Below are 26827 nucleotides of genomic sequence, written 5' to 3' on the forward strand. Positions count from 1 at the left end.
TTTTTTGACTGAAGATTTTACCCCATAAAAAATTAAAAATATTGATACTTACAGACTGCAGTTGACGTATGCCTTCAGGTAACGATGTGGGCAGGTTATTGTTGTAAAACGTTCCACATGCTGGATCATATTGATCATTATTGTGAGGTCCTGCCAACCGAGGCAGTGGTGTCTGACCATCAAAACAAGGACCTGCAGGCCCAAAGACTGGGTTGGCCAATGTTGTTGCTCCATGTACAGCAGAATCATTGTAATGAGATCCTTGAGGCATGTTAAATCTGGGTCCAGACTGTCCATCAAATACTCTTCCCTGATACTGTGAACTTGGAGGATGACCATTAAACAAATGACCAGCAACACTGCATCTAGGATCAGGATGCATCGAAGCCCCTTCAAATTGTGGCCCACGAGAACCATCAAAATATGCACCAGGCTGTGCAGGAATAATGTCAAACCGAGTTCCAGTAGGACCATCAAAACGAATGGCAGACTGGCCTGGATGGCTGCCTGAGCCGTCAAAGTGTGTGCCAGGTTGCCCCATTTGTGGGCCATCAAATCGCGCAGCACATTGTGCTGGGCGGCCACCAGGGCCATCAAAATGTGCACTGGGCTGTCCTGGATGTGGACCATCAAATCGTGTGACAGGCTGCCCTAGTCGAGAACTTGGGCCGTCAAAACGGATACTGGGGGGACCAGGCTGAGGACCCTCAAAACGCATGCATGGTTGCCCTAGACCATCTGGACCATCAAAGCGTGTGCCAGACGGACGAGGATGTGGGCCATCAAAGTGCATGGCAGTTTGCCCAGAATGTGGATCAAAGCGAGGATGCCCTAGATGATTTCCAGGATTGTCTAACTGTGTGCCTGGCTGGCCTGTGTGTGGGCCAAAGCGTGTGCCAGGGTGGCCACCTGGACTGTCAAAGTGACTACATGACTGCCCAGGATGCGAACCATCAATCCGAGTGCCAGGCTGTGGGCCATCAAAGTGTACGCCAGGCTGCCCAGGGTGACCACCTGGACTATCAAAACACGTTCCAGGCTGTCCTGGGTGAGGGCCATTAAAGCGTGTCCCAGGCAGTCCTGGGTGCGGGCCATCAAAGCGCAGTCCAGGTTGCCCTGGGCGAGGACCATCAAAACGCGGTCCAGGAGGCACCATACGAGGTCCATCAAAACGTGGCCCAGGCTGTCTTGGGCGAGAACTGTCAAACCGCAGTGCTGGCTGCCCAGGCCGAGGGCCACATGGACCATCAAAGCGTACACTAGGCTGCCCTAGGTGTAAAGTCCCTGGGCAATCAAAGCACGCACCAGGCTGTCCTCGGTGTGGGCCATCAAAGCATGCAACAGGTTGTCCAGCATGGGAACCACTCAGATTATCAAAGTGTCCAGTAAGTTGCCTGGGAATACCCTCGATCCAATGACGAGGCTGCTCAGGGGCACTATCCATTGGCTGAATAACTTGTTCAGGGGGTTCCTGCAACCTCATCCTAGATCCAGCAATGCATCCATCACAGCTTGGAGAGCCATTTCGACTACGAAGCCATACCCGGTCTGATTCAATGGAATCATCAGTTCTCAATTTTTCCAGATTTCTTGCAGACCCAGATTTTCCTTGCCCTGTTCTGTCCGTAACTTCTCGAAATCTCTGAGGCATTTCAAGTCCCCCAGATCTTAACCTTGAACTTTCAACTAGTCCACTGCTTCTCTGTGGTGCATCATAAGCAGGTCTTTCCTCTGTATGACGATCACAATGAGATCTTGGCTCTTCTCTTTTTATGTCTGAAAAAGAAAGTACATTCATTATTGTTTTGGACAGACTTAAACACTAGCTCTTAGGGCAGAGCAGGCTTCAGAGACTGATGCAAAATATTCATTATAAAACACCATTTGCTGATCTGCTTATAATCAATGATTTCATTGAAACCAGAAAATAATTAATTCTACGCATTTTAATGACATTTATTTTAATACCACCTTTGTCTCCTGCCACAGCAGCCTCTGTACCACTAGAAATTAATGGACTTGCTTCCCATTCAATATTGAGAAAATTGAAGATATTTCTTTTAAAGTTATGAGTTACATATATTACAATTCAAAAACCATTCCAGAAATACATTGCAATATGATTCTACTGCAAATCACAAACTCAACTTGAGGGATCAATGCACATATTAGGGATTCTGGTGATAATTATCCAATATTTGTAGCTTTAGTGATAGTTGATGTGGTATTCAATAAACTTCTTTATCAACAAACAAGCTTCTCCCAATACTTTTATTTAATAAAGACAGATGAGCAGTAGTCGACACAATAGCTGGCTTCAATGCCCATTTGCTTTGAGATTGGCAGACAGAGTAGGTGAGAACAGGGACAAGATCTTCCCAATATTTTCACATACAATTACTGTCCAGTAACCCATGCTGGAAAATGTTTATGCACAGACATTGAATATGTTAAGACAGGAAATGGAGAGTAGGGTTAAATGGGTCTTTTTAAAAACCAGCAAGCAGGGACAGGTGCAGTCCCACAAGGATCAGCGCTCAGATCTCAGCTATTCGCAACATACGTCGATGACTTTAATGAGGCAACCAAAAGTAACATTTCCAAGTTTACTGACTACACAGAAGTTGGTAGGAATAGGAGTGTTGACGAAGATGTTAAGAGGCTTCAACGTGATTTAGAGAAGCTGAACGAGTTGGCAAATACATGGCAGCTGCAGTATAATGTGGATAAGCATGAAGTTATCCACTTACGGCATAAAAGCAGAATGTTACTTAACTGATGCTAGATTGGGAAATGCTACTGTACTAAAGGATCTGGGTGTCCTTGGTTCCAGCCACTGAAAGCAAGCATGTAAGTACAGTAAGCAGTTAGGAAGGCAAATGATACGTTGGCCTTCATCACAGTAAGAGTACAGGGGCAAGGATAACTTCCTGAAGGTATACATATTCTTGGTGAGAGTACTGTGTGCAGTGATGATTTCTTTAGCCAAAGAAGGATATACTTGCCATAAAGGGAGTGCAGTGAAAGTTCACCACTGATTCCTGGGATGGCAGGATTGCCATACACAGGAAGATTATGCTGGCTGCGTCTGCAGTCACTGGAGTTTAAAGTGAGGGATATTGAATTTAAACATAAAATCCTGACAGGGCTGGACAGATTGGATGTAGGAATATTGTTTCCTCTGACTGGTGGAGGTTGGAAGTCCCAGGATACGCAGTAAGCCATTTAAGCCTGAGAAGAGGAGGAAACCTCTTTACTCAGGGTGATGAACCTGTGGAATTCTCTACCACAGAAAGCTGTGGAGGCAGCTTTTTGAATAACATCTAAAAAGGAAATAGATAAGATTTCTAGACTCTAAACATGTCAAGGGGTACGGGAGAGCACAGAATTTTGTTGAAATGCAGGATCAGCCATGATCATATTGAATACTGGAGAAGGCGCTTATTCCTTCTATTTTCAAGATGATGCTTCATCTGTGAAATAGCCTGCAAATATTCACTAGCCTAATATATAGAGAATGGTCTTAAATTACTGCAGAGCTATGAGTATTCAACAAAGCAAATGTCAATGCCACAAGCAAAAACTAAAAATCCTTGTGTGATTTTTCTCCTGTAAAACCCAATGCAAGTGGCAAACTATAAATAACTTCCAGAAAGATGGGCAAATCTGAAGGATTGCAGCTATGAAAATAGTACCAGGATGGATGTATTTTGCCTTTTGAGTGGAAAGTATTTGCAATGATTCAATGGGAAAATTGCTTATTGTTCAAGATTATGCTATGTTACAAGGCCCAAGTCAATTCTGTGCCTAACTGATCCCAGCAAGGGTTGCTGTAGTACATTAGCAGCCTTGAAATGGATGGAGAATCACCACGTCAGTCAGGTTCTCACTCGCTAGCCAAATAACACTTTACCCCTCAAGCGCAGGTGTCAGATATGAAAAGAAAGAATACTTGGTTGAGTTGCCTCCACGAGCCAATGACTGCTGACAACCATTGCCTATGCCCATAAATTATGTTCTGTGAAAAATATAGCAGTTGCCACTTAAGTTGTTGCCATTTGAACAAACCACCATCTGCAACTTGAGTTACAGCTTCAGTAAGTTAGAAAATAGGTAGAAGTTTTTTTTGAAATCCTGGTTGACCTGACCTTGAATAATTAAGAGATGCAAGCACAGATACTTCCGTATGTCAATAGGAAACTGCCTAGTCTTGTCCATTGCCAAAAGGAATATTCATAAACTTCAGAAGAAATGCTTGGTTTTGACATTGTGACCCAGGAAAGAGAATAAATTTAACAGGCAAATTGGAAGAGCTTTCAATTACTTTTCTAAATTTACCTTGTCCATCTCTTGGACCAAATTCTTGAAGATCTCTTTCAACCATGGGATGTTTTGACCCCTGCCGCTGATCTTTGTGTTCATTTCTTGACTCTGTCCAATTATTACACAATTTCCCGTGATTAGAATCTGTTTTGTATCGATCTTCAGGAATGGGAGAACTTCTCACTTGTTTAATCGGCAACTTTTCATCTCCATGCTTTTTGCTATCACGTATGTTACTTTGGTTTCTCTCCTCATCTATCAACGGACTCATATGTTGACGAAGTGGTGATACATGATCGCGTTTGTCATGCAATTGTCTATTATCACCAACAGGAGATCGTCTTGAAGGTTTTATGTCACCCAATTTTCTTCTGTCTGAGTGTCTTCCTTCACTGTAATGTCCACGTCCACTCTCACTTGCCTCTCTTTTTTCTCCAAGTTTTCTTTCCTGACCAGAACCTCTTGTATCATGTCTTTCAATAAGTGAATATGAAGTGCTGCTCATTGTTGGAGACTTGCTCCCTTGGTCACCATCTTCTCTTACACTAAGCAGGAGATCATCCGATATATCTTTATTATGAGCCTCTCTTGTTTTCCAACGAGATTCTGTTTCATGTGATTTTTCTAACTGAACCCTGGTTCTTTTTAATTTAGACATGTGCTCAAGATAGCTTAGTTCTGCTTCAGATAATAGTGCAGCTTTACCTTGGGTTCTAGCTAATGGAGATTCTCCTTTCAGTTCAGTTTTAAAACCTCTGGGGGTAACATGGGATGCTTGCCAGTCACCAGATCTACTCTTTTCCTCTTGATACTGGAACAGCTGATTGATTTGATGAGCAACAACAAGGAACTCATCATAACTTATTTCTGCAGCTGCTAGTCGTTGATTTGCCTACAAAAACAAAAAGGTTATAAACTTGAATAAGCAAAATGCAAGGGCTAATTAAAATCAACAGCTTTTAGCATGCCGAACAATCGTTTCAATGAACATAACAGCAACTGAATTTGGTAGAAAGAGCACTTGTATGGATATCAGTTACAAAATTGCACTGTGATGTCTCCATCACAATTTCCAATCGCTCAGAAAAGCTATACTCATTAAAATTAGTCCTCTAGTTTGGAGGTGTGCACTGAGGTGTACCACAGTGCTACCACTGCCTATAAATTTATAGGCAGAAATCATCACTAAAAGAAACGAAGGGAAAGGGAAAACTGAGAATGGTCAAGAGCTTGTCAGCAAATCATGGAATATTCTGAAATATAAATATTCAAGTAACCAATCAGGAATCTATTCAGTAATTTACAAGAATTGTCAGCAATAGCAACTATTTTCTGTCCATGTTAATTGAATGAATTATCACGCAATACATAAATGGCTTTCTTCATTTGATTAAAAGGTTAACTTTGATGCATAAACAAAAGGTTTCTTTGGCCTGTCAACTACTCTTCCCATGTGATACCAAAGCAAATGTCTGCATTAACTAACTCTTTGAATTTACAGACATGTCTTAAAGTTCTGACAAGCCATTATTAATTTCAAGCATGAGATGGAAATTAACTTGGGATTCTATTCCTTTAGCAGAATAATGAACATAATCTTAGGTGCCATTTCCCAACTCTGCCATAATGTATTATAGTCCACTGTCCTAAATCTTGAACTAGATTTTCACATTTCTTATACACAAATATAAACATCTGGTTTCTTGTATCCAAGTGATAAAAATCATAGTATTGTAATATCTTATTTTCTTTCACTATGTGAGTTCGTTTCCAAGTTGGAAGTCTTTACGGATGTTGACAACCTACCAACTTAGTTCCATAACCTTTAATGTTATTTCCTAAAGTCTACCAATCTCAGTTCTGAAGCTTTCAATTGACCTAGCCACAACACCTTTCTGGGCAACTGAATTTCAAATTTCCACTAAACCTCTGTGTGAGCAGATCCCTTCTTGATGTTGCCTTCAATAGCCTAGCTCTTATTTTAAGATTATGACCTTTGTTCTGAACAGTCCCACCACAGGAATGTACCTATTGTAGCTCATTATTTACAAAATACTTGATCTATCTTTCTTGGGTCCAAAATGGATGACCTCATACTTTCAACTCTATCTGCTAATTTGCCACTCATTTTGTCACAAGTTCTGACAACTTGTTATCCTATACCATGTCATCCAATAAGCAAATGTGAATCTATGGCTCTGCGTTCCATTATTGAGTCATTTAACAATTTTTGAAAGGCAAATCAGAAATCCTCCTGATGAAAGGCATTGTTTCATCTATTCTTTGAACCAGATCCCTTTCAGTAAATGATACACAAAATTTCCAACTCCTCAGCTCCCACCACTTTATCGACAAACCCTAGACTTTCCACTGGATATCATTCAAGGCTACCCATAAAGCAGTTTTCAAACATTCAACAAGTCAACAAGAACAGATAGTTTTCCCATGAAAGCTGCCTGTCACTACCAATGACTGCAAAAACACTTGCATTATGTCACTGGGCCCAACAATACCTCTGGTTGAGGAGTGGGATTGCTTTGGGACCAAAAATGTGTATTTGAAGGCAGAGGACAAAGTTGAGATTCTTGATGAATACTTTGCACCTGTCTTACCAAGGGGGAAGATACTGCCAGGTCAGTAAAAATGGAAGTAGTTGAGATTCTTGATGGGCTAAAAAAATTGATGAAGGACACAATAGAAAGGCCGGTTGTACATTTTTAAATTCATTTTACAGGACCTGAGTGTTGCTGGCTAGGCCAGCATTTATTACCCATCCCTAATTGTCCTTGAGAAGATGTTGATGAGCTGTCTTCTTGAACAGCTGCAGTCACCTGTGATATAGATAATCATAGTGCATACCAGGATTTTAACTTAGAAACAGTGAAGGAACGCTGATATATTTCCAAGTTAGATTGGTGAGTGGCTTGGAAGAGAACTTCCAGGTGGTGGTGTTCATGTGTCTGTTGCCCTTATCCTTCCAGATGGTAGCGGTTGTCAGTTTGGAGGTGCTGTTTAAGGAACCTCAACTGGGCACGTCTGGATGAATTAAGGAAGACCAGCGTGGATTGTTTAAAATAGATAAATGGTATCCAACTAACTTTCAATTTTTTGATGAGCCCTTTCCCTAGAGAACATTACGTTGCCTACTCCTTGGATTATGCTCAAAGACACAAATATCCAGTCCTGTTCTGACAGACTCCTCTAAAGTAGTAGAAATGCACTCTTCAGGGTGCTACTGCATTTCTGATTATTTTTGAATTGTGCTTGCTCCCAGTAATGCAATGGGATGGTTAAACTACTATTTGCATGTCTCCCATTGGTGAACTCTTGTCTAAAGGCGCTAATAAAATCATTTTTTGTGTGTCCTTCAAAACTCTTTGATTAGACACCATTGGCATTTCAAGTGAACGGTCACAAACCCAAAATATTTCATAAGCATTTCAATCACTGTTACTTCTATGGCAAAAACTTTCACTAAAGAAAATGTTCCAAGTCTGAGCAGGAAAGAAGCCTTTGCTGCAGACTATTACTAAAACAAGAATTAAAATCAGGGTGTATTGCTTGAGAAGGTGCAAGCAGGTTCAACTGTGAATTTCAAAAGAATTGGACAAACACGTGAAGGGAAAAAAAATTGTTGAGCCTTTGCTAAAGGGCCAATGAGTGAGACTAGCAGAAATGCTTCTGCAGAACCAGCACAGATATGACGGGCTGAATCGTTTCCTTCTGCGCTATAACTATTGTCATATACATTTAATAGTTATGTGGATGTGTAGATCTTTGAAGTCTTTTAGTTTTGTTAGAGGAAAAGTGGTTTTCAACTTCTGATTCAACCCAGAAATGCACACAGACGTAACACAAGTAAAACTTTGAATTTCCTTGATCTAATAGAACTTTCTACAGGGTCCATGCAAGAAGTAGTTTTTACATGTCACTCTTCAAACATTCCTAATAAATGCCTCCACAGAAGGCTTCAAACCCTTGGCCTGGGAGACAATGCATTCCCCCATATCTTACATATGCATGATCTGCTAAATATGTTAACTTTTCCTGAAAGCACAGCTTATAACTATCATCTCCAGTTAAAAAAGCAATTAGGAGGGGTTCCTGCTTCACTATTTCCTTTCCTGGAATGGTTGTTCTCGGAAAGAAACTTACTTTTTGTCAAATTAACTTGAGTGTGGCATCAGGCAGAGTATCTGCTGGACAGTGTTGAATGGTCATGCTACAAATTGCTGTACAAGCTTTGCTAATATCCATCTAGACGCCAAACAAGACTATATAAGTGTAAATCTATGTTTTCTGAAAGGTTGTCAAGGAACATTGTGCCAATGTGATTTCCCAGCTTCTCCCAGTATCAGCGTTCTCCCCACCCCTTCTAACTGATGAACAATCCTGTGAGGCAGTTGAACGCAAGAAAGTAGTTTTGACAAGTTAAATGATTAAGAAAAACTGAGGTAAAGCAATTTAATTTATAATGAAACACAATTAATAAATTTCCACTTACTTTTTTCAGTAAATCTCTTTTGCTGGCAGATGTCAATTCTTTTGGGATTTGTAAGTTTGCATCAACACTCATCCTTTGCTGTCTTGGTGTTCGAGGAGACAGAATACCTTTACTTCCAGGATACACATCCTTCTGTTGATGAGGAAATTTTGTATTTGCCGGAGTCTCTTGTTTCTGCTTTAAGCTACAAAGCAAACATTTATAATAAAGTATTATATATCAGTTTTTTTTAAACTCTACCATCTTGTAACTTACTGGTTGCAATGATTCCTTGCGGACTCAAAGTAAATCCCCATCAAAAATAAACTGTTTTTTCCTTGAATGTGTTCAACTGAATGGATATCTGAAATAATTTTCCTTCCTTTAGAAACCGATTCATCAGCTATGTACTTCCAGCTTCTTCAATTACTTCAGTGGCTCGTTAGCAACTGACAGTATGATTACTTTAAAATATGCAGTAGCAGCCATAAAAATATCAGAAGCCTCAACTCCTCAAATGGAAAAAAGTTCACAACCTTGCAACACATATCTCAGTTGTATCATTGCAAAGATATGAAGAAAGATACTGTGCCTCAAGGATTATTGTTACAATTAGTAGTTTCATTTCTACATGAATGTCAGTAGGAACATTAGTTACAATAAAAGCAAAACACAACAGATGCTAGATATCTAAAATATATAGTATATATGTATGTATATATATATATATAAATAAAAAAACGGTGCTGGTAATTTCTAGCATTTTCTGTATAAGCTAAATTATGTTTGCCGTTTATCCAAAATGTGCGTGGGTGGTGGGGATGTAGGAAACAGAGCTCACACAGATTAAGTGCAGTATGACTATGATGACGACAGTTATCATTTAATTTGGACAATTATGAGGTGCCAAAACCAGAGCAATCAAGTTTATATTCCACACAATGATGTTAACATATATCGAAATCACAGCATGTAACAAAGGGGCTACTGATACATTACTCACTAAAATACACAGGGCAAACATTTTTGGATGTAAAATTGATGGAATTAAATTAGAACTTTTAGGAAGATAGTACTGTATACAATATTTTGATTTACATATAAATGTGGCTGTGAAGTAGTAACTATTCCCAGAGATTGGTGTTTCTAACTTGGAAATCAAAAAATTGCAGGGTTATAGTAATAGTGGAATGGGATAATTGGGAAAATCATTTAAAGGACATCACAGCTATGACGAGCATAATATTCTCTATGTTCTTCTGTAAGATTCAGATAGGGAGAGTCTGAAATGCACATTGTTAGTCTGGAAAAATGGGCCCAGTGAAGACCCCACAATACTTAATAAATTGTCTCACCTAATTATTTCTGACCAATGAAACAGACACAAGTATGAACAGAAGCAAATCAAGCACTAAAGTGGAAATGTGGACAGTTTTCGATTTAATTATTCTGTGCAATGATGGTTTACAGTGTGGAATAGGTTAACCGTCTGATAGAAGATATTTTCTACAAGTTCAAAAAAGAACTTGCTATTTTATGGCAAAATGTGATTGATGGTTGCAAGGAAAATAAGTAGCAGCCACATGGTCTGCAATGAACTTTCTGATATGGTACATTCCCTTAACTTACCTTTTAGCTTCCTCCCAACCAGATTTCCATCTTTTTGCAGATGGCTGGTCATGCCAGTTTTCTGCATTTTCCTTTGGCTCAGGAGAACGTCTTGGGGAATTCCTGTTTTCAGGACGTGCAACCTGGGATTCCTGACATCTATCATCCCGTGGTCTCTTCAATTTCCGTGGATCTCTTGCTTCTGGTTTGGCATTACCTTTTTTCCTAGCATCTCGACGTTCCCAGTTATTAGCATTCTGTTTATACTCATCAGACAGGGGTCTCTTTACTGATTTTTCTTTGTCCTGTGTTTTCGCAAGTGGTGAAAGACTTGTACGCCTCCTTTTTGGTGAGGATCGCCCTCTTTGTCTGGTAGAACGTGATACAGGTGACCGTGATATTGGCGAGCGTGATCTTGGGGACCGTGATCTTGACGATCTAGAATGTGATCGAAAATTAAATCCTCCAGATTTAGAAACATCCTTTCCAATCTCCTTTCCATCCTTTTCATTTTTCAATAGAACCCCATTGATCGCTTTATTTCTTGTCACTGAAGGTTTACGTTCACTCCCTTTACTTTGATCATCCTCTACTTTTTTTTCAGTATTTATCTTCTTCTCTTTTATTTCTACTTTATCAGTCTTATCTTGAGAAGACTTGCGCAATCTTGGATCTCTTTTACTGACTTCTACTTTTACCTTCTCAGTATCTACTTTCTTGGCATTTTTGATAGGTAACTTATTTTTCACTGGCGATACCATTTTAGATTTTCCTTCAGAAGCTCTAGATTCCTTTCTCAATTTCTCACAGATCTTATCTTTGTCTTGTTTTGATGTACCAATTTGACTTTCCATCCTATCAGAAGATCCCCCAGCTGGACTACTCCTTTTGCTTGCTGATGTTTTCTCTAATTTCTCTGTTTGCAATGGGCCTTCTTTTTTAGCAGAATCTTTTGAATGACATGACTGTTGACTGAGCCTATTTATCCGAGGGTCTCGGTTTGACACTTTAGTATCACTGACATGTGTTGCCTGAAAGTTTTCTAACTCCGCTGATTCTTGCTGCAAGGGTCTAACTGTTGCAGGAGTTGGCTTTGCTGGTCCCATTGAAAGCATAGGAGAAACCTTTGTGATTGGCACATGTAGTTTGGAATGTCCAAGAGTTACCGCCGAATCAGGAATAGGATGTTGGGAAGCAAGCGAGGCAATCTGAAAGGGGGAAAAACACAATAATAGAAGTAAAATGCTAGGAATATCTGTACGCTGTATAAAAACACAGATCAGAACTATTTAACACTGAAACCTGGAACACAAGCATTTGTATTAAATTCCTATGGAGACGTTTCCCCATGTGCACACCAATATATATTTTTATTAAATCTAAAGCAACTTCTTCAATAAAGAAGTTTTTACACTGGTCACAAGTTAACACCAGAACACAAAGTGGTAAAGACATTAACATTTGAAAAACAAAGAAAACTTTGGATGTAATCATCCTTCAGTTAGCACTGATGTCTCACTGCAATGACCCAAGCGGGGAATCAAACCCAGGTCCCTGACGTGGAGTCTGCACGGGTTTTCTCCGGCTGCTTTAGTTTCCACGCACGGTCCAAAAGATGTGCTGGTTAGGTGCACTGGTCATGCTAAATTCTTCCTCAGTGTACCTGAACAGGCACCAGAGCGTGGCAACTAGGGACGTTCCCAGTAACTTAATTGCTTTACTGTAAGCCTACTTGTGACATTAATAAATAAATTTAAACTTTAAACAGAACTCCAAAACTAAAATGTTATTTCTTTTTCTTAGAGATGTTGACTGATCTGTATGTTTTTGGCAGCTTATTTTAGCATTTGCAGTTTTAAAAAAATGTTGGTTACTGTAATTAACTTCTTTGTTCTTTTGAATAGATTCAGTCCTCATACAATATGAATCAGTGACAATCCCAAGCAAGACATCAACACAGACCCAGATCTTTGCACTCAAGGTTTCCTCTCCCCACTATCCTTGCTCTTATCACACCAGGACTAACATGTAGTTGTTGGCCAACAGCAGTATTCTTTGCCTTGTCTTTCCCCATCCTACCACTTGCTGCTGAATTTATAACGTAAACAACATAAGAGCAGATTATGGAGTATAAATATAATGCAAACTCGCTCAATGATCAATCTGGTCAGGGACCACTTAGCAAGTGGCAAGTCTTTCACAAGGCATGTTTAAGTTTCTACAAGCAGACTTCCATTGAATCATTTACATTTAGAATGCACTTAGAATGTAAAAGAGAATTAAGCTTTGAAAATTCTTTCAGGTAGCTCTTTTGCAGATGCCATCTGAGAAATCCTATTTATACTAAAAGGAGCTACAGCACAAGAGACAAGCCCTTTCCCTAGAGAACATTACATTGAGCATAATCCAAGAAGTAGGCAATGAAGACAAATATCCAGTCCTGTTCTGACAAATTCCTTTGAAGTAGTAGAAATGGCACTCCTCAAGGTTGCATTTCTGATTATTTCTGAATTGTGCCGGCTCCCAATAATGCGATGGGGGTGGTTAAACTACTATTTGCATGTCTCCCATTGGTGAACTCTTGTTTAAAGGCATTAATAAAATCGTTTTTGTGTGTCCTTCAAAACTCTTTCATTAGACATCAATGGCATTTCAACTGAATGGTCACAAACCCAAAATATTTCATACGCATTTCAATCATTGCTACTTCTATGGCAAAAGCTTTCACTAAAGAAAATGTTCCAAACCTGAGCAGGAAAGAAGCCTTTGCTGCAGATTATTACCAAAACAAGAATCAGGGTGAACTGTATAAGCACTTCCAACTGAATCAAGAACAAAAGTACCAATCACCAAGTCAAATTAGCCTAGTTGTAATGGACTAGCAACCCAACCTCAATGAGATTGAGCATTCCTAATTCCAGTGGCAAGCTGCAAAACTGAATTCAATATGCATCAGCGAAAGTTATGGAAGCAGGGTTGTCATTTAAGAATTTCAACTGGCTTATTAATGGCCATCGTGAAAGGACATATATCACCACTATTGAACAATGTAATTAACCCACTCATAATACCTTCTGAAGTGCCAGTTTAAGCTGTATAAGCAAACTGCTATCATGAAAATTAGGGGAGAGTATGACTGCAGCCATGTCAACTTGCGAAAACTGGCCATAACCTTCGTAACTTCCAGAACAGTTACAAGCATCTGCCTGACAAATGTGTTGAATTGCCCAGGCATGTCCTGCCCAGGAAACACCAGTCAGATCCAATTCAGTTAATTAGTGGCCCAATAGTTTGCTCTCCAGCAAAAATGTGTTAATAATGCCATCAAATGGCATGCACTTGATGGGAATATAGCATCAAGGATCTTTAGCAAAACTGAAAAAAGTGGGAAATCGGTGGGGGTCAGGGCAGAAATTCTCCACTGGGAGTCGTACCTAGCACAAAGATGGTTGTAAGAGGGCAATCATCTCAGTCTTGGACATCAATCCAGGAGCTCCTCAAGAAAAGTCTGAGGCTCAACTAGCTTCAGTGACCTTCTTGTCATCAATGTCAGAAATAGGGATGATAGCAAATGATTGGGTATTCAGTACCACCTGTAACTGGCCAGAGACCAAAGCAGTCTGTGGCCACATGCAGCAACATCTCAATATTCAGGCTTAGGCTGATGTGTGGCAGGAATGTTATCCCGTCACTTAAATGTCAAGCAACGATCATTTACAATAAAAGAATCTAACCATCTTCCCACGAGACTAAATTACGTTTTGATCAAAATCCTGGGTTCTTACTAGCGACAAGAAACAGAATGGTCCAACTAACCATGTAAAAATTGTTCAGAGATTGGGAATTCTGTGGAAAGTAACTCATCTCTGACTTCCCAAAGCTTGTCTGTCCACTGTTTACAAGGCATAAGTTAGGAGCGTAATGGAAAACTATCCACTTGCCTCGATGAGCACAGCTCCAACACTTAAGCTCAACAACACACAGCACCCTATCAACCTTAAATATTCACCTCCTCCAAAGCCAGCAGTGGCAACGATGTATACCATGTATAAAATGCACTGCAACAATTTGCCAAGGTCGCTGTGACTACACCTTCCAAATCCTCAACTTCTATCACCTATAATGACAAGGGGAGTGAGTAGACACATCAGAACACCAGCAGCTGCAAGTTCTCCAAGTCATACGCATCATCCTGCTGGAACTGTATTGTTATATTTTCTGTTGTAAGGCCAAAATTTCAAAAACCCGTAACATGGTGGGCACTCCCACGCCAGATGAACTGCAGCAATTCAAGGTCACCTAACACCTTAAGGGCAATTAAGGATGGGTAATAAATGTCAGCTCTCTCAACAGTCATCCTGAAAAATAAAACGTAATCTGTTTATTGCTGCTCTTCATTGCTATTGAGCCCATTCAGAAGGCAATTCGCAACCAATATTCTTGAACTAATATCTTCCTAGTCCTAAGAAACAGAAAATTTGGACTTATTTCTCAATTCTTCTGATCTGACAGTTTGTGATCTGAGGTCATGTGTATGAAGGTTTGAAACATAATTAGCTACATCTCCTTCATGCCAGACTTGGTATTATTTAGTAGCAACACTTTTAACCAAATTGATGCAATTATTACAATTACATTGATGAACAGGAGTTTTTATATCTACCTGCTCAAAAGATCCCTAATCCAATAGTGATTGAACTGCAGTATTAACACTTCCAACAATTTTTGCTAGTGCATTTTGAACTCAAAACTGTGCCTCATCAGTTAAGCTATCATAACCTCACAAATACCTTGCCGAAATAGCGCAAAGGGGAGGCTGACTGGATGTGGAGATTGGAAGGGGTGCAGATGAGGCAGACAAGATCCAGTGGGGCTACTTGTTGGATCTTAAATTGGGGCAGCATGATGACATAGGAGCTAGCACTGCATTCTCATAGCACCAGGAACCCTAGTTTGATCCTAGCCTTGGGTGACTGTTGCATTTGCATATTTTCTGCGTGTGTTTCCTCAAGGTGCACCGTTTTCCTCCCAAAGTCCAAACGTGCTGATTAAGTAGTTTGGCCATATTAAAATGCCCCTCAGGTGTCCAGTGATGTGTAGATTAGGTGGATTAGCCATGGTAAATGTGCAGGGTTACAGGAGGGAGTGCAAGATGCCTTTTGGCGAGTTGGTGCTAACTCAGTGGGCCAAATGGCCACCTTCTGAACACAGATTCCATTCAATGCCACACAGGAAGACCAGCCACCTGGACGAGGAACCAGAAGGCAGCAACCAGGGAACTGTTTTAAATGCATCAGCAACCTTCCAACAGGAAATAGGAAAATAAAGAAAAATCAAAAATAAACCCAAATCTTGAAAGGCTTTTTTTATTATGTAAAATCAATTGCTTTGGAGTCTTCCTTGCATTGAAGGTCCAATGCAGAAGTCGTGAAGTAATTCAAATATTTGGATTTGAGAAACTTTTATTTGACTTCAACTCCACTACAACATCAGTTTGGGACATTACCAGAAACCATCCTGACACTTGCAGCACCCAATAAACCTTAACTGGAATAAATAAAATTGCTGGAAATACTCAGCAAATCTGGCAGCATCTGTGGAGAAAGAAACAGAGGTTACGTTCCAAATTGAATTTGACTTCTGCAGAACTGAAAGAAGGTAGAAATATGGTGGGTGGGTTTTAAGTACAATTGTCAAGTGTTTTTAAAGGTTGTAGATGGAAATGGTACAAGGCAATATACAAATAATGCCAATGTTTCTCCTGTGTTTATGTTACTAATCTTAATCATCCAACTGATTGTGGGAGCAGGATTGAGTAAACACCCACTCCACAAAGATGGATCGTTTCCCAGACCATCCTTGCACAATGAAGGTATATTTGCAATCTGTATTTTTATCTATATTCTTGAATATTTTACTTTGCTCCCTCTTTACCTAAAGTCTGTGCTGTTTGGAGATGGAACCCCATTCATCAGTCAACTTATGAAGGGGAAAGTTTTACCTAACAAATTAGTTGATGTGATGCTCCATACGTACAAATTATAAGTCCAAATGTAGTCAATGCACATTTCAACATTATACAACTCCAATCATAATGGACCAGATGAAGTGGAATTGCCAGCATTGGACTGGGGTCTCACAACACTAGGTTAAAATCCAACAGGTTTATTTGGTAGCACTCACTTGAAGGAGCAGTGCTACGAAAGCTCGTGCTACCAAATAAACCTCTGGACTTTAACCTGGTGTTATGAGACTACTTACTGGACGTGGTGAAAACTTTATCAGCCAGTCATCAATTGGCCATTATGTGGTTCAACACCAAGTGAAAAAAAGCCTTTAATTTGTAAACTTTGGTGCCATGCAGATTTAAACTATTAGTCATGAACTCAATTATCTATATTCTATAGCACCTACTTGTGCCATTACATAGGTTTCACCATATTTACAATATTGCTACACTGGTACCTGCATTATTGGATAAGCTAGTATAGCAATATTGTAAATATGGTGAAACCTAATGCTTAGGTTTAAGTGAATAAATACCACTCTGCCAGCGTGATCTTTCATTGTTAAAGTCAAGTTTAAAGTTTATTTATTAGTCACAAGCAGATGTATTACACTGCAATAAAGTTACTGGGAAAATCTCCTAGTCCCCACACTCTGGTGCCTATTTGGTTATACTAAGGGAGACTTTTGCATGGACAATACACCTAACCTGCACACCTTTGGACTGAGGGAGGAAAGTGGAGTAACCCATGGAGACACAGGGAGAATGTGCAAACTTCACACAAAGTGACCCAAGCCTGGAATTGAACCCAGGTTCCTGATGCTGTGAGGCAGCAGTGCTAATCACTGTGCCATCCTAGAAAAGGCGCCAACGAGAATTAAACTCAAATCGCTAGATTCACAGGCTAGAGTGATCACCATTACACCACAGAACTCGTTGCTCAGTTCCACAAAGCTCCTAGTGATTGAGTTTGTTTGTTTCAGTCAGGAAGACTGATCAGTGACTTAGCAACCCAGGCCAAAGATAAATGTCTTCCAGAACTGGTTTCTGATCGGTGATCAATAGCTGCTGTTGGAAAATGCATTCAGACTGGAAAACTATTGAGTTTTTTTTAAAATGATGTCCTCCACTATTTAATAACATGCCCACACATATTGTCTTGAGCTTAGCTGAAGAATGCTCATTTTACATAAGTCTGCCAGCACTCCTGTAAGTCTATAATTTCAAGCCAGCAGAAATTAGAAATGGAACTTAATAGTAGCAGCCAAATCAGCAAAGCAACCCTGATGTTGCCTCTTCAGGTACTCATTTCAGCTTCAAATTTTGCTCCTCACTGGTTAGATTCTATGGAATTTGCACACAAGAACTTACCAACAGTAATGCGTAACTCCATCCCATTAGGCCTCAATGCTTTAACCACTACAGAAATTGCCTCCAACAAAATGACATTTAGGTGATTAGTACTTTGAACTTACCAGCTGTGCCTTTGTCTGCTCTAATTCCAGCTCCAATTTCTTCTGTTGCAACTCAAGTAATTGTTTTTGTTTTGCTAACAGCTGCTGTCTTATAAACTGCTCTTGCTCCTGTGTTACGTTTTTCTGTGAGTCAGCAATGTTTTGTTTAGCTGAGTTTACAGGAGCAACTGTGGAACTTGAGGTGGTAGGTTCTTCAAGCTACAAGTAAGGAAAAAGTGAAGTTACGACCAGGATATTCCATAATTCTTCAAGGAAACTGCTACAAAATGAAATGCCAAAAAAGAGAAGCACCACAACATTTTGCAAATTGTCTTTATTTACACATGAAATTTAATTTTGGGAACCACATTAATTCAACCTGGATGAATAATGCAAGACGTTTATGTTCCTTATGTTAGAGGTGAGATTCCTGTAATACTTACCGATCTGTTTAAAAACTTGGGATTTACATGAATGCTTGAACTATTCACATTTGGTGGCAAAGGCTTAATAGGCCATGCAGGATCTAGTTTGTTGACTTTGACGTCTAAGGCATAAAGTTTCGTCAGTTGAAACATTTCATCCCATGTGGAACGCAACTTAAACAAACTTTTTCTAGTGCTCTCATCCACCTAAGGACAAAACATTAATCCAGCTTTATGTAATGCTTAATGTCTTTTATACATTCTTATAAACACACAAATATACAGATCCTGAAAAGATACATTATTCATTAGGAAGTACACTAATTTAAAACTTGCTTTGACAAATTTCAACATCAGTCAAAAAAAACATTTTTTGCTACATTCCAAGTGATTAGCTCTTCTGTTCCATCATTTGATGGTTACACTTAAAATTGGGATGGGCACCTGATACCTAAACAATTGCCTCCATCATTGTTTTTAAATGATCCACGTACACTTTCAAAGTAGCTGTCACCAACTGATTTTGACTTTCATAACCAACCTTTCAGTTAGAGCACATTACCCAAAGTATAGTTTCCTTTTGGTCAAAGAGAGGAATGTCTAGGATACAACACTGCACAGTACAAATAGCATAACTTGAAATGTTTATTTAACAAGTTAAGTTTGTACAGCCAGGAGTACAATCCAGCATATTATGACACAATGTCACTCATTAGGGCTATTTACTATTGTTTTTAAATTCAACTTGTCAAGTGATCAGATTATGACTACACATAATAACTTGAACTAGAGCAGCAGAGAACTGGATGGTGCGATAGGTTTAAACCCTGGTCCTTTGTCTCTGGGATCAGAGTTCAAATCCAGTCCAGTAGGACTGAAGTTTCTTCTGCCTACAAGAAACCTGTGAAGTTGGGGCAGTCTCAATTCTACAAAATTTGTTCAGCAGGAAATGACAACCCCACTTAAGGCCCTAGAATAACTGGGGAGTGAAATGGGAAAACTATACTGGTGCAGGAGAAAGTTGAGGCAAAATATATTGCTGTGTGGAGCAAGAGACTTTATTGCATCAGTTATGCAATATATGCCTGTAGAGTCCTGGATTCTTACACTAGGTCACAAAAACTGGGAAAGATTTAATTCTCTTGTTGCATCACTTTGATAAGCACAAGGGAAAAATAATCTTTGAAATAGGAACAATGACGATAAGTGGTTGAATGAAAATTGCAAAAATGCACATGGTAATTTCAGGAAGAACTGCAATGCCTCTTCAACACACTTAACTATGTGTAGAGATGCAGAATTGGCTGATGTTTCAAATCCGTGACCTCTTTCAAAACGTTCTTTTCCCTTGAATTATTTGGTAGTTCTTCTGTCAAGATTCTGTCTACGGTGGCACAGTGGTTAGCACTGCTGCCTTAGTGTCAGGGACGCGGGTTTGATTCCTGGCTTGGGTCATTGTGTGGAGTTTGTACATTGTCCTCATGTCTGCGTGGGTTTCCTCCAAATGCTCCAGTTTCCTCTCTGCGCGGGTTAGGTGGATTAGCTAAGCTAAATTCCCCTTACTGTCCAGAGGACTAACTATGGTAAATATATGGGGACAGGGCCTGGGTGAGTTGTGATCGGTACAGACTCAGGGGGCTGAATGGCCTCCTTCTGCACTGTAGGATTCTATGGATCTATGAATATATTCCCACTGCACTGTTGTACGTGATGCTTACTGCAAAATATTCAATATTTTAAGTACAAACCATTAACACTATAATGCATTTATGCAGATTTTTCATATTAGTTGCAGTTAGAAAATACTGCATTTTACTTGGAAAAAACTATGTAAAAATTTGACTAAAATCTGACATGTCCAACTAAATAATTAAAATAAATTGGATTTTGAGATTTACGTAGTCAAAAACCAATTAAAAACAAAAATCTAACATTACATGCATGTTGCACTTGAAGCTCACAAATTTTCAATGTTATGATAAACACTGAACCTAGCTAGTTGCTGCTCAAATGTTACACTATGGAATTGCAGAAGTTGACATTCACTATTCCAACACATGCTCATTTTAGTCATTTGTCTTTGTCAGTTGTAGGCAATGGTCTCAACTTAACATTGAGGATCTTCTCAACATCATCTTCCCACAGTCCAAATGTTAGATTAAGGGGATTAGCCATGGTAAATGCACAGGGTTATTAGGATAGGGTGGAGCGGAGGGCCTCAGTGGGATAGTGTTTTGGAGGGTCAGTGCAGACTTGGGCCAAATGGCCTCTCTCTGCATTGTAGGGATGCCCTGTTTTGCCCATTGTCCTCAAGAAGCAAATCCTTTGCACCTATGAAAACACGTGGAATTCAGCGTTCCTATAGGACATTAGGTATGTTTAACATAATTTTGGAACGTCTGTTGACCTCTCAAATGTGAAATGCAGGTGCAACAAACAAAATTAAGTTTAGATCCCATGCACCAATAGAAATTGGTGGTGCTACAGTTAACTGAAAGCTTAGTTTAGTAGCTTTCTATGTAAAGCAATGGAAAATCTATTGTTTCCAAATACTGCCCAGTCAAGTTAAAGAAACTTAATCTTTTACTTTTAATCAATCCCAAAACGTATCCAGAAGCGAAAAGCTTGATCTGTTACCAAAAGAAACCATTTACCCAAGTAGAATTTATCAAAAAGGCAGAACCTTAAGTGAAACTCAAGTAGTAACCGTTGCGCTGTATCCTTCAAACTAATTCATCTAATGGGGCAAATGAAAATTTGCATTGGTACAATCCATTCTACGAAGTAACAAATCTATGAAGGTTCAGTGGGGCCTGTTTCACAAAACTACACAATATTCAACTTAAACTCGGAGCCACAAGATTTCAATTGCTAATAATTATTCAGTCAATTTCATAGCTGATCAAAAATGCAACAATGAACAATCAGCAAAATCGCTGTCCAAGATTAACTCAATTCTATCCGATGTAAAACCCATGTTAGCATGTTTTAACCTTTGAAATACTGCAGCACAAACTATAGTGATACTTGGGTGGGTGGAATGGAAAAAAACCAGTAAAATAAATTTCCCTCAGACTCGTATTGTTTACATTGGAACAATTTAGACAACAATAATGTTACACACTATTTTCTATCCAGCACTAGTCAGTACAGAAAGACTGAAAACAATCACTGTTGAATCCCACCTACATCACAACTCCACAGATCAATTTGCATATGTCCCATAAGTTGCAATATCTAGTCATCAAAACATTCAAATACAATGTTTACAAAAATACATCCGCAGATTTAATCTAGTGACGAAAGTATAGATACCTTTTCAAAAACACTAGAAAATATAGGACTTAAGTTTTGAGCAAACAGTGAAATATAGCTTCCTCCAACATTCTTCACAATGGAATCCATGAGGTACATTACTGGAAGCTTCTCTGAAGCTGGGGCCTGCAGCAATAGGAAAACTCAGAACATTAGGAAAACAAAAACAGACAGGACAAGGCATTACTTTTTAAAATCGCAATGAAACATCAAATATTTTATGGGAGGATTTGTTTGCAGTTACTTGCAAACTGTCCTCAAATCCCGCAATTCCTTAAAAAAAGTCCAACTCAGTTACTTGACAGTGGCTGTGCAAACTTCAATTTGGTAATTGAGAAATATTTAAAATAATCTGTAAATCACATAAGTCTTGATGAATGAAAGCTATCTCTATAATAAGCAGTTAAGTTTATGGTTTACTTCCACCTGTGGTGCTTCAAACCAAATCTTCCGTGTTCTTAGGGCATCAGGAACTTAGGGCTGAAGATTCACAATGCGATTTGCCAGCCATTCTTCATTTGAATTACAGCAGGGATGAGATGATGGCTAATCAGAAAAAAATTACTTTTCTAGATAAAACCAAATCCAACTAAAACCTGACTTTAAATTTATATCATTTGAAATATGTGCTTTCTCACCCAAGGGAGTGTGCTCAAGTTACTATGGTCTTAATCATCTTTGCAATTATTTGCAAAGCAGCCATTTTCTCAAACAATATATTCTATGATCAATCGAATGTCAAATCGACATTGCATCCGAAAACACAAGCAATTCTATTTTAGTTTCCTATTTTAACCACTACAAGGATGTAGTCAACTTAAGATGGCAATAAACACACTACTTCACTCGAATTTAAATTTCAATGCTTCAACATTTCCAATTAATTTTGAATGTGATATCAATTATATAAAAATTGAATGTCACAAAAAGATGACAGTATTATCAGTAGCAAGGAAATTCAACATTTCAACTTGCTTAGTTCTTTAATGCACCCATTTGTTATCCACTTTCAAAGATGTTATTAATTTCCCTTTGAATTTCTCCCCCTTAAAACTGAAATTAGAATTCCATCCAAAAGGCAAACACAAATGTTGGACATCCCTTTGATCTTTTGCATATTTTCTCTCTGTCATGAAGAAAAGGAAATCAGCCATAACGCAATAGGCTGATTCATTAACCTTGTGTTGGCATGAGTTACAATCACATGGAACATCATTGCCATCACAAATCTTGCCCCCATCCAAAATTCATATTTTCCACCACGTTCTGGGTGTTTTTCCTATTTAGTGGAAAAATGAACAGTAACTGGAGCATAACTACCCTTGGCCACCTTATCAGCATTGGCCAGAGGTCAAATCTGGAACCTTAACTGCTCTTGATTTCCATCAAGTTCTGAAGGATTATGGTCCACTACCAGAAGTAGAAGCCCATGATGTGGAGAATGGAACGCCAGCAGACACGCTATTGTGTGCAGATCTGAATTAATACACATTTCCCTTCTACATAAAATAAAAAAGATGTCTAATTATTTGAACTTGTAAAAAATGCAGCTCGACATTAAAATGTTTAATCAATTTTATAAGCATGCCATCACAATACTTCACTGAAAGATGACTACCTGCAACACAAATACAGAAAGTATATGACATCCAGCCCAAGGATTAGGCAGAACACTCCGCAAAATAACCTTATAGCTTCTATGCACCAAAACATTTTCCATAAAGATTATACACCAGGATTACACAACTTGCACATGTAAATTTTGATTAGCTGCAAAATATTGCAAATATCCAAAAAAACCAACATATGCTTCATTAATTGGGCTATTTATAAAATAAACATCAGTGCACATTTCAAAGGTACAGTGGGCTAGGTAATTGTCATGTAATAGCAACTGAACATTGCTAATTAAACACATTTGGATCTGTTAGAATCAAAGAAGTGGTAGTTGAATATTTCAGTTGTGAATTTACTGCACTGTTCTCTGCACAACTGAGAGGTACATCAATGCAGGTCAGCCTACAGATTCACAAATTCAGGGAACAGTTGTGTAACTGTATAGATGAGCTTTCAATTTGTTGGCTGTCAAGTGAATTTTGGAAGTTGACCATCTGATGTTGACCTCAGTCCAAAATAGTATTGCTTATTGAGGGGGCCTGCAGGATAATAATGAAGGTTAACAGTCCAGACCCATATTTTTTGACATCTTGCATTTTTCAGTCTTGTTTGCAAAAGGTAATGTTGGTGATGCTCCAGGCTAGCCTATGTTCATTCCAACTCCACAATTAAGTTTTTAAATACAATGCAGTTTGTCACCTCCAGCTCAATGCATTTTGGTGCAAGTAAATTAAGATAAAACCACCGATGTGACTCATTATTTCAAAGGTCATCAGGTTTACACCTGCAGGTGAAAGTTGAACACATTACAGCACGAGAAGAAAAACATGGAACCAGAATGTATATTATCTCAATTTACCATCTCTTTACCCAAAAAGCAATCTTGCCACAAAATACTCCATTTAATATCTTCTCCACTGCAGACCATGGCTTTCTTGAAGACAGCATGTGGCATTGCAAATGTGGAGTGGGCACAGGCTGTGACAACAGACCAATGGGATTCTGTAGCATAACAGAAATTGCTTTTTTGACCAGGCACATGAGCAACTTCCAACATCTTTTCTAATCCCATCTGCTTCTCAATTAAATTACTCTTGGTACTTATTGATTACAAATTAAATTTATATGGTGTCTAGAAGTAGATGTTCAACCTTAAGGCTCGACCATGCAATTTAAACACCGTAATGACCACATCTTGGGTTGTAAATATAAAACATGCAGTAATATGATGCAATTGTAGCAAATATTTACTAAGCATGCTGACAATCCCTAAACTAGTTTAACACTGATTCTGGAAATCAGAGTCCGTTCAGGCCAAGTCCAATTTCAGCTTTGAAAAGTTTATTTTAGAACTTGCATTGATGAGGCTATTGTGGTGTTGACTGTTAGTGAACAAAACACAAAATTACCTTCTGTTCAAGTCAAAAGTCTAGTTGCAATACAGTAGCCTGAAAAAAATTGGCATTATCTGTTTAAAACATCATGCAACCAGTCACATGTAATTTTCCCAGCCAAATTTACTTTGGAATGGTTGGTCTCTGAAGTAGAGATCAAAGAGGCATGACTGGTTGCAAATACAATGCATCTCAAAGATGTTTACAACTAGCAAGCACCCAACATAACCTTCACCAATTCTTCCTTTGGTAAATTTCAAAAAGGTCCTTATCGATGAAAATATTTTTAAAATATAATTCCTAAACAGGCAATGCCTGGTTAATAAAACTCATGTTTCACTGATTCCTTTATACGCTGAAATCTTATCACTGAAAATAATTTTCACCATATCCATGAAGCGCACACATTTAAGGTGAGATGACACCAGATAATGCCTGAAATGTGAATCAGGCACCATTGCAGTTTGGCATTTGCAAACAAAGTCCCATTTAATGCATGAATTTATGTATCATCACAGTCAGATTCCAAGATCTTGGCCATTCTGGTATAAGCTGCAAGCGATCCACAATAAGAATCTGTTTAGTCAACAGAAAGCTTTTATTTTGAATTCATTCTTGGGATGAGGGCACTGCAGGCTAGACCAGCATCTGTTGCCTATGAATAATTGCCCTCAAGAAAGTGGAAGTGAGCCACCTTCTTAAACCATTGCAATCCATGTGGTCTAGGTACACCCAGTGCTGTTAGAAAGGGGAATGCCAATTTCAGCAATTGTTTACTGTCCTTTCATCTCCAAGATTGCTGGAACTATAGAAGTTCAAGATTACATCAGTCAGCACCAGTCTATGAAGAGTCAAACGGGAGAAGAAATCCAAGCGCATGTAGAGCAGGAATATGTATGTGTCCAAAAAGATGGGCTGTCTCATACCTCCTGCACCAAGAGGATTGTGTTTATTCAGAAGAGGCTGACAATATTCTTCTCAATTAATAAAAGCAGAAATGTTGTTCATTAACATTAAGGTAGCAAATTATTTGTTAATATATTGAAGAATATTTTATTTAGGGTTTTACATTAAGAAAATGCCACGTGGTTTACGTGTTGGATCCTAGTCCAATAATATACTGAAGGAACTACTGTACTATTTATGCAGGTTATTTTCTTAGCGACATGATCAAAAAACAGGAATATCACAAATATCTATTCCATGAATTAGAATTAACTGAAAATGTAAATGAAATTTGCACATAAGCTATAGGCACCATAGAATAGCGATTGGTAAAATTAACTTTAGGGAATTGATCAAATGCTTTCATTTTCAACACTAAACCAGGAATGAAAGTTGGATCACTTAAGGAAAAAAACTAATGTCAAGATCGTTAAGCCATTGCCAGGTAAAAAAGGCCACCGGTGTAAATTCATATCACCAGGACCAGAAATATCACATCAGTGAAGGAGTTTGCAACAGCACAAGCACTAGTTGCAGCACCCAACTTGGATCAGTAACCTTTGCTTAAAAATCAAGAACACTTACAACACAGATCAACAAAACTGAATACTTGTGGGTGAAGGTATCATAATGAAATTATAAAGATCAGCACATTCAGAGTTTGCCAAATGTGCTTAGTGCAACAATGAAACTGACTGAACCTAAGGTCAATTCGCTCAACTGTTTGAGATTAGTTCTAGTGCTGGATTTGCACTGCAAGTGTTTACTGGTGAAAATCTGTTGGATTGAAGCACCATTAATGGCAGCTTGTTTCAAGAATGCTTGATCTTGATCAAAACCACTGCTTCAAAAGCTACAAATTCACAAACCAAGATTCCAAATTTATGACAGCTACCACTCCAAATTTACTCAATCATAAATGCTTCAATGAAAGCAAAGACTTTTAAGAAAGAAAAATCTCAAGTGAGTGCAAATAAAAATGGTAGCTAAAATGTCCAATTTTGCACAACCTATGGAACAAATTCCAATTGAACTGGAATAAGTGAATCTGAAAAATTCTGAAGGAGTGGCACATTATTAAAAGTACACTTCCTTCTATCCTGGCTTCCATATGCTTCAGGTTAGCCAGGAGGCAAATATTGCAGGAAATGTATGTCAAAACTGACCTCAGAAGGATTTAAGGGGAGGGTTCTGTATTTTGCTTATTTTTAATATGTCAAAAGAATGACTATCTAGAATGCTCAGAACCTGAAACA

General features: G+C 38.8%; 1 protein-coding gene across 2 annotated transcripts in view; it reads right to left on the minus strand.

The window, feature by feature from the left end:
• pcf11 (PCF11 cleavage and polyadenylation factor subunit) overlaps nucleotides 1-26827 on the minus strand; it is a 43404-nt gene that overhangs the window by 15039 nt on the left and 1538 nt on the right. Inside the window, exons 2-8 of one of the 2 annotated variants that reach the window (XM_080197077.1) lie at nucleotides 21616-21741; nucleotides 18319-18507; nucleotides 17897-18094; nucleotides 10436-11622; nucleotides 8828-9011; nucleotides 5029-5215; nucleotides 53-1776 (exon numbers count right to left, since the gene is read on the minus strand). In XM_080197077.1, the coding sequence (XP_080053203.1) occupies nucleotides 53-1776; nucleotides 5029-5215; nucleotides 8828-9011; nucleotides 10436-11622; nucleotides 17897-18094; nucleotides 18319-18507; nucleotides 21616-21741 (3795 nt within the window). Of the gene's footprint in view, nucleotides 1-52; nucleotides 1777-4338; nucleotides 5216-8827; nucleotides 9012-10435; nucleotides 11623-17896; nucleotides 18095-18318; nucleotides 18508-21615; nucleotides 21742-26827 lie in introns of both variants that reach the window. The other variant, XM_080197076.1, reaches the window with a different exon arrangement.

The sequence above is a fragment of the Carcharhinus amblyrhynchos genome, chromosome 10, assembly GCF_965287045.1.
Source record: "Carcharhinus amblyrhynchos chromosome 10, sCarAmb.v2.hapA, whole genome shotgun sequence".
NCBI lineage: Eukaryota > Metazoa > Chordata > Chondrichthyes > Carcharhiniformes > Carcharhinidae > Carcharhinus > Carcharhinus amblyrhynchos.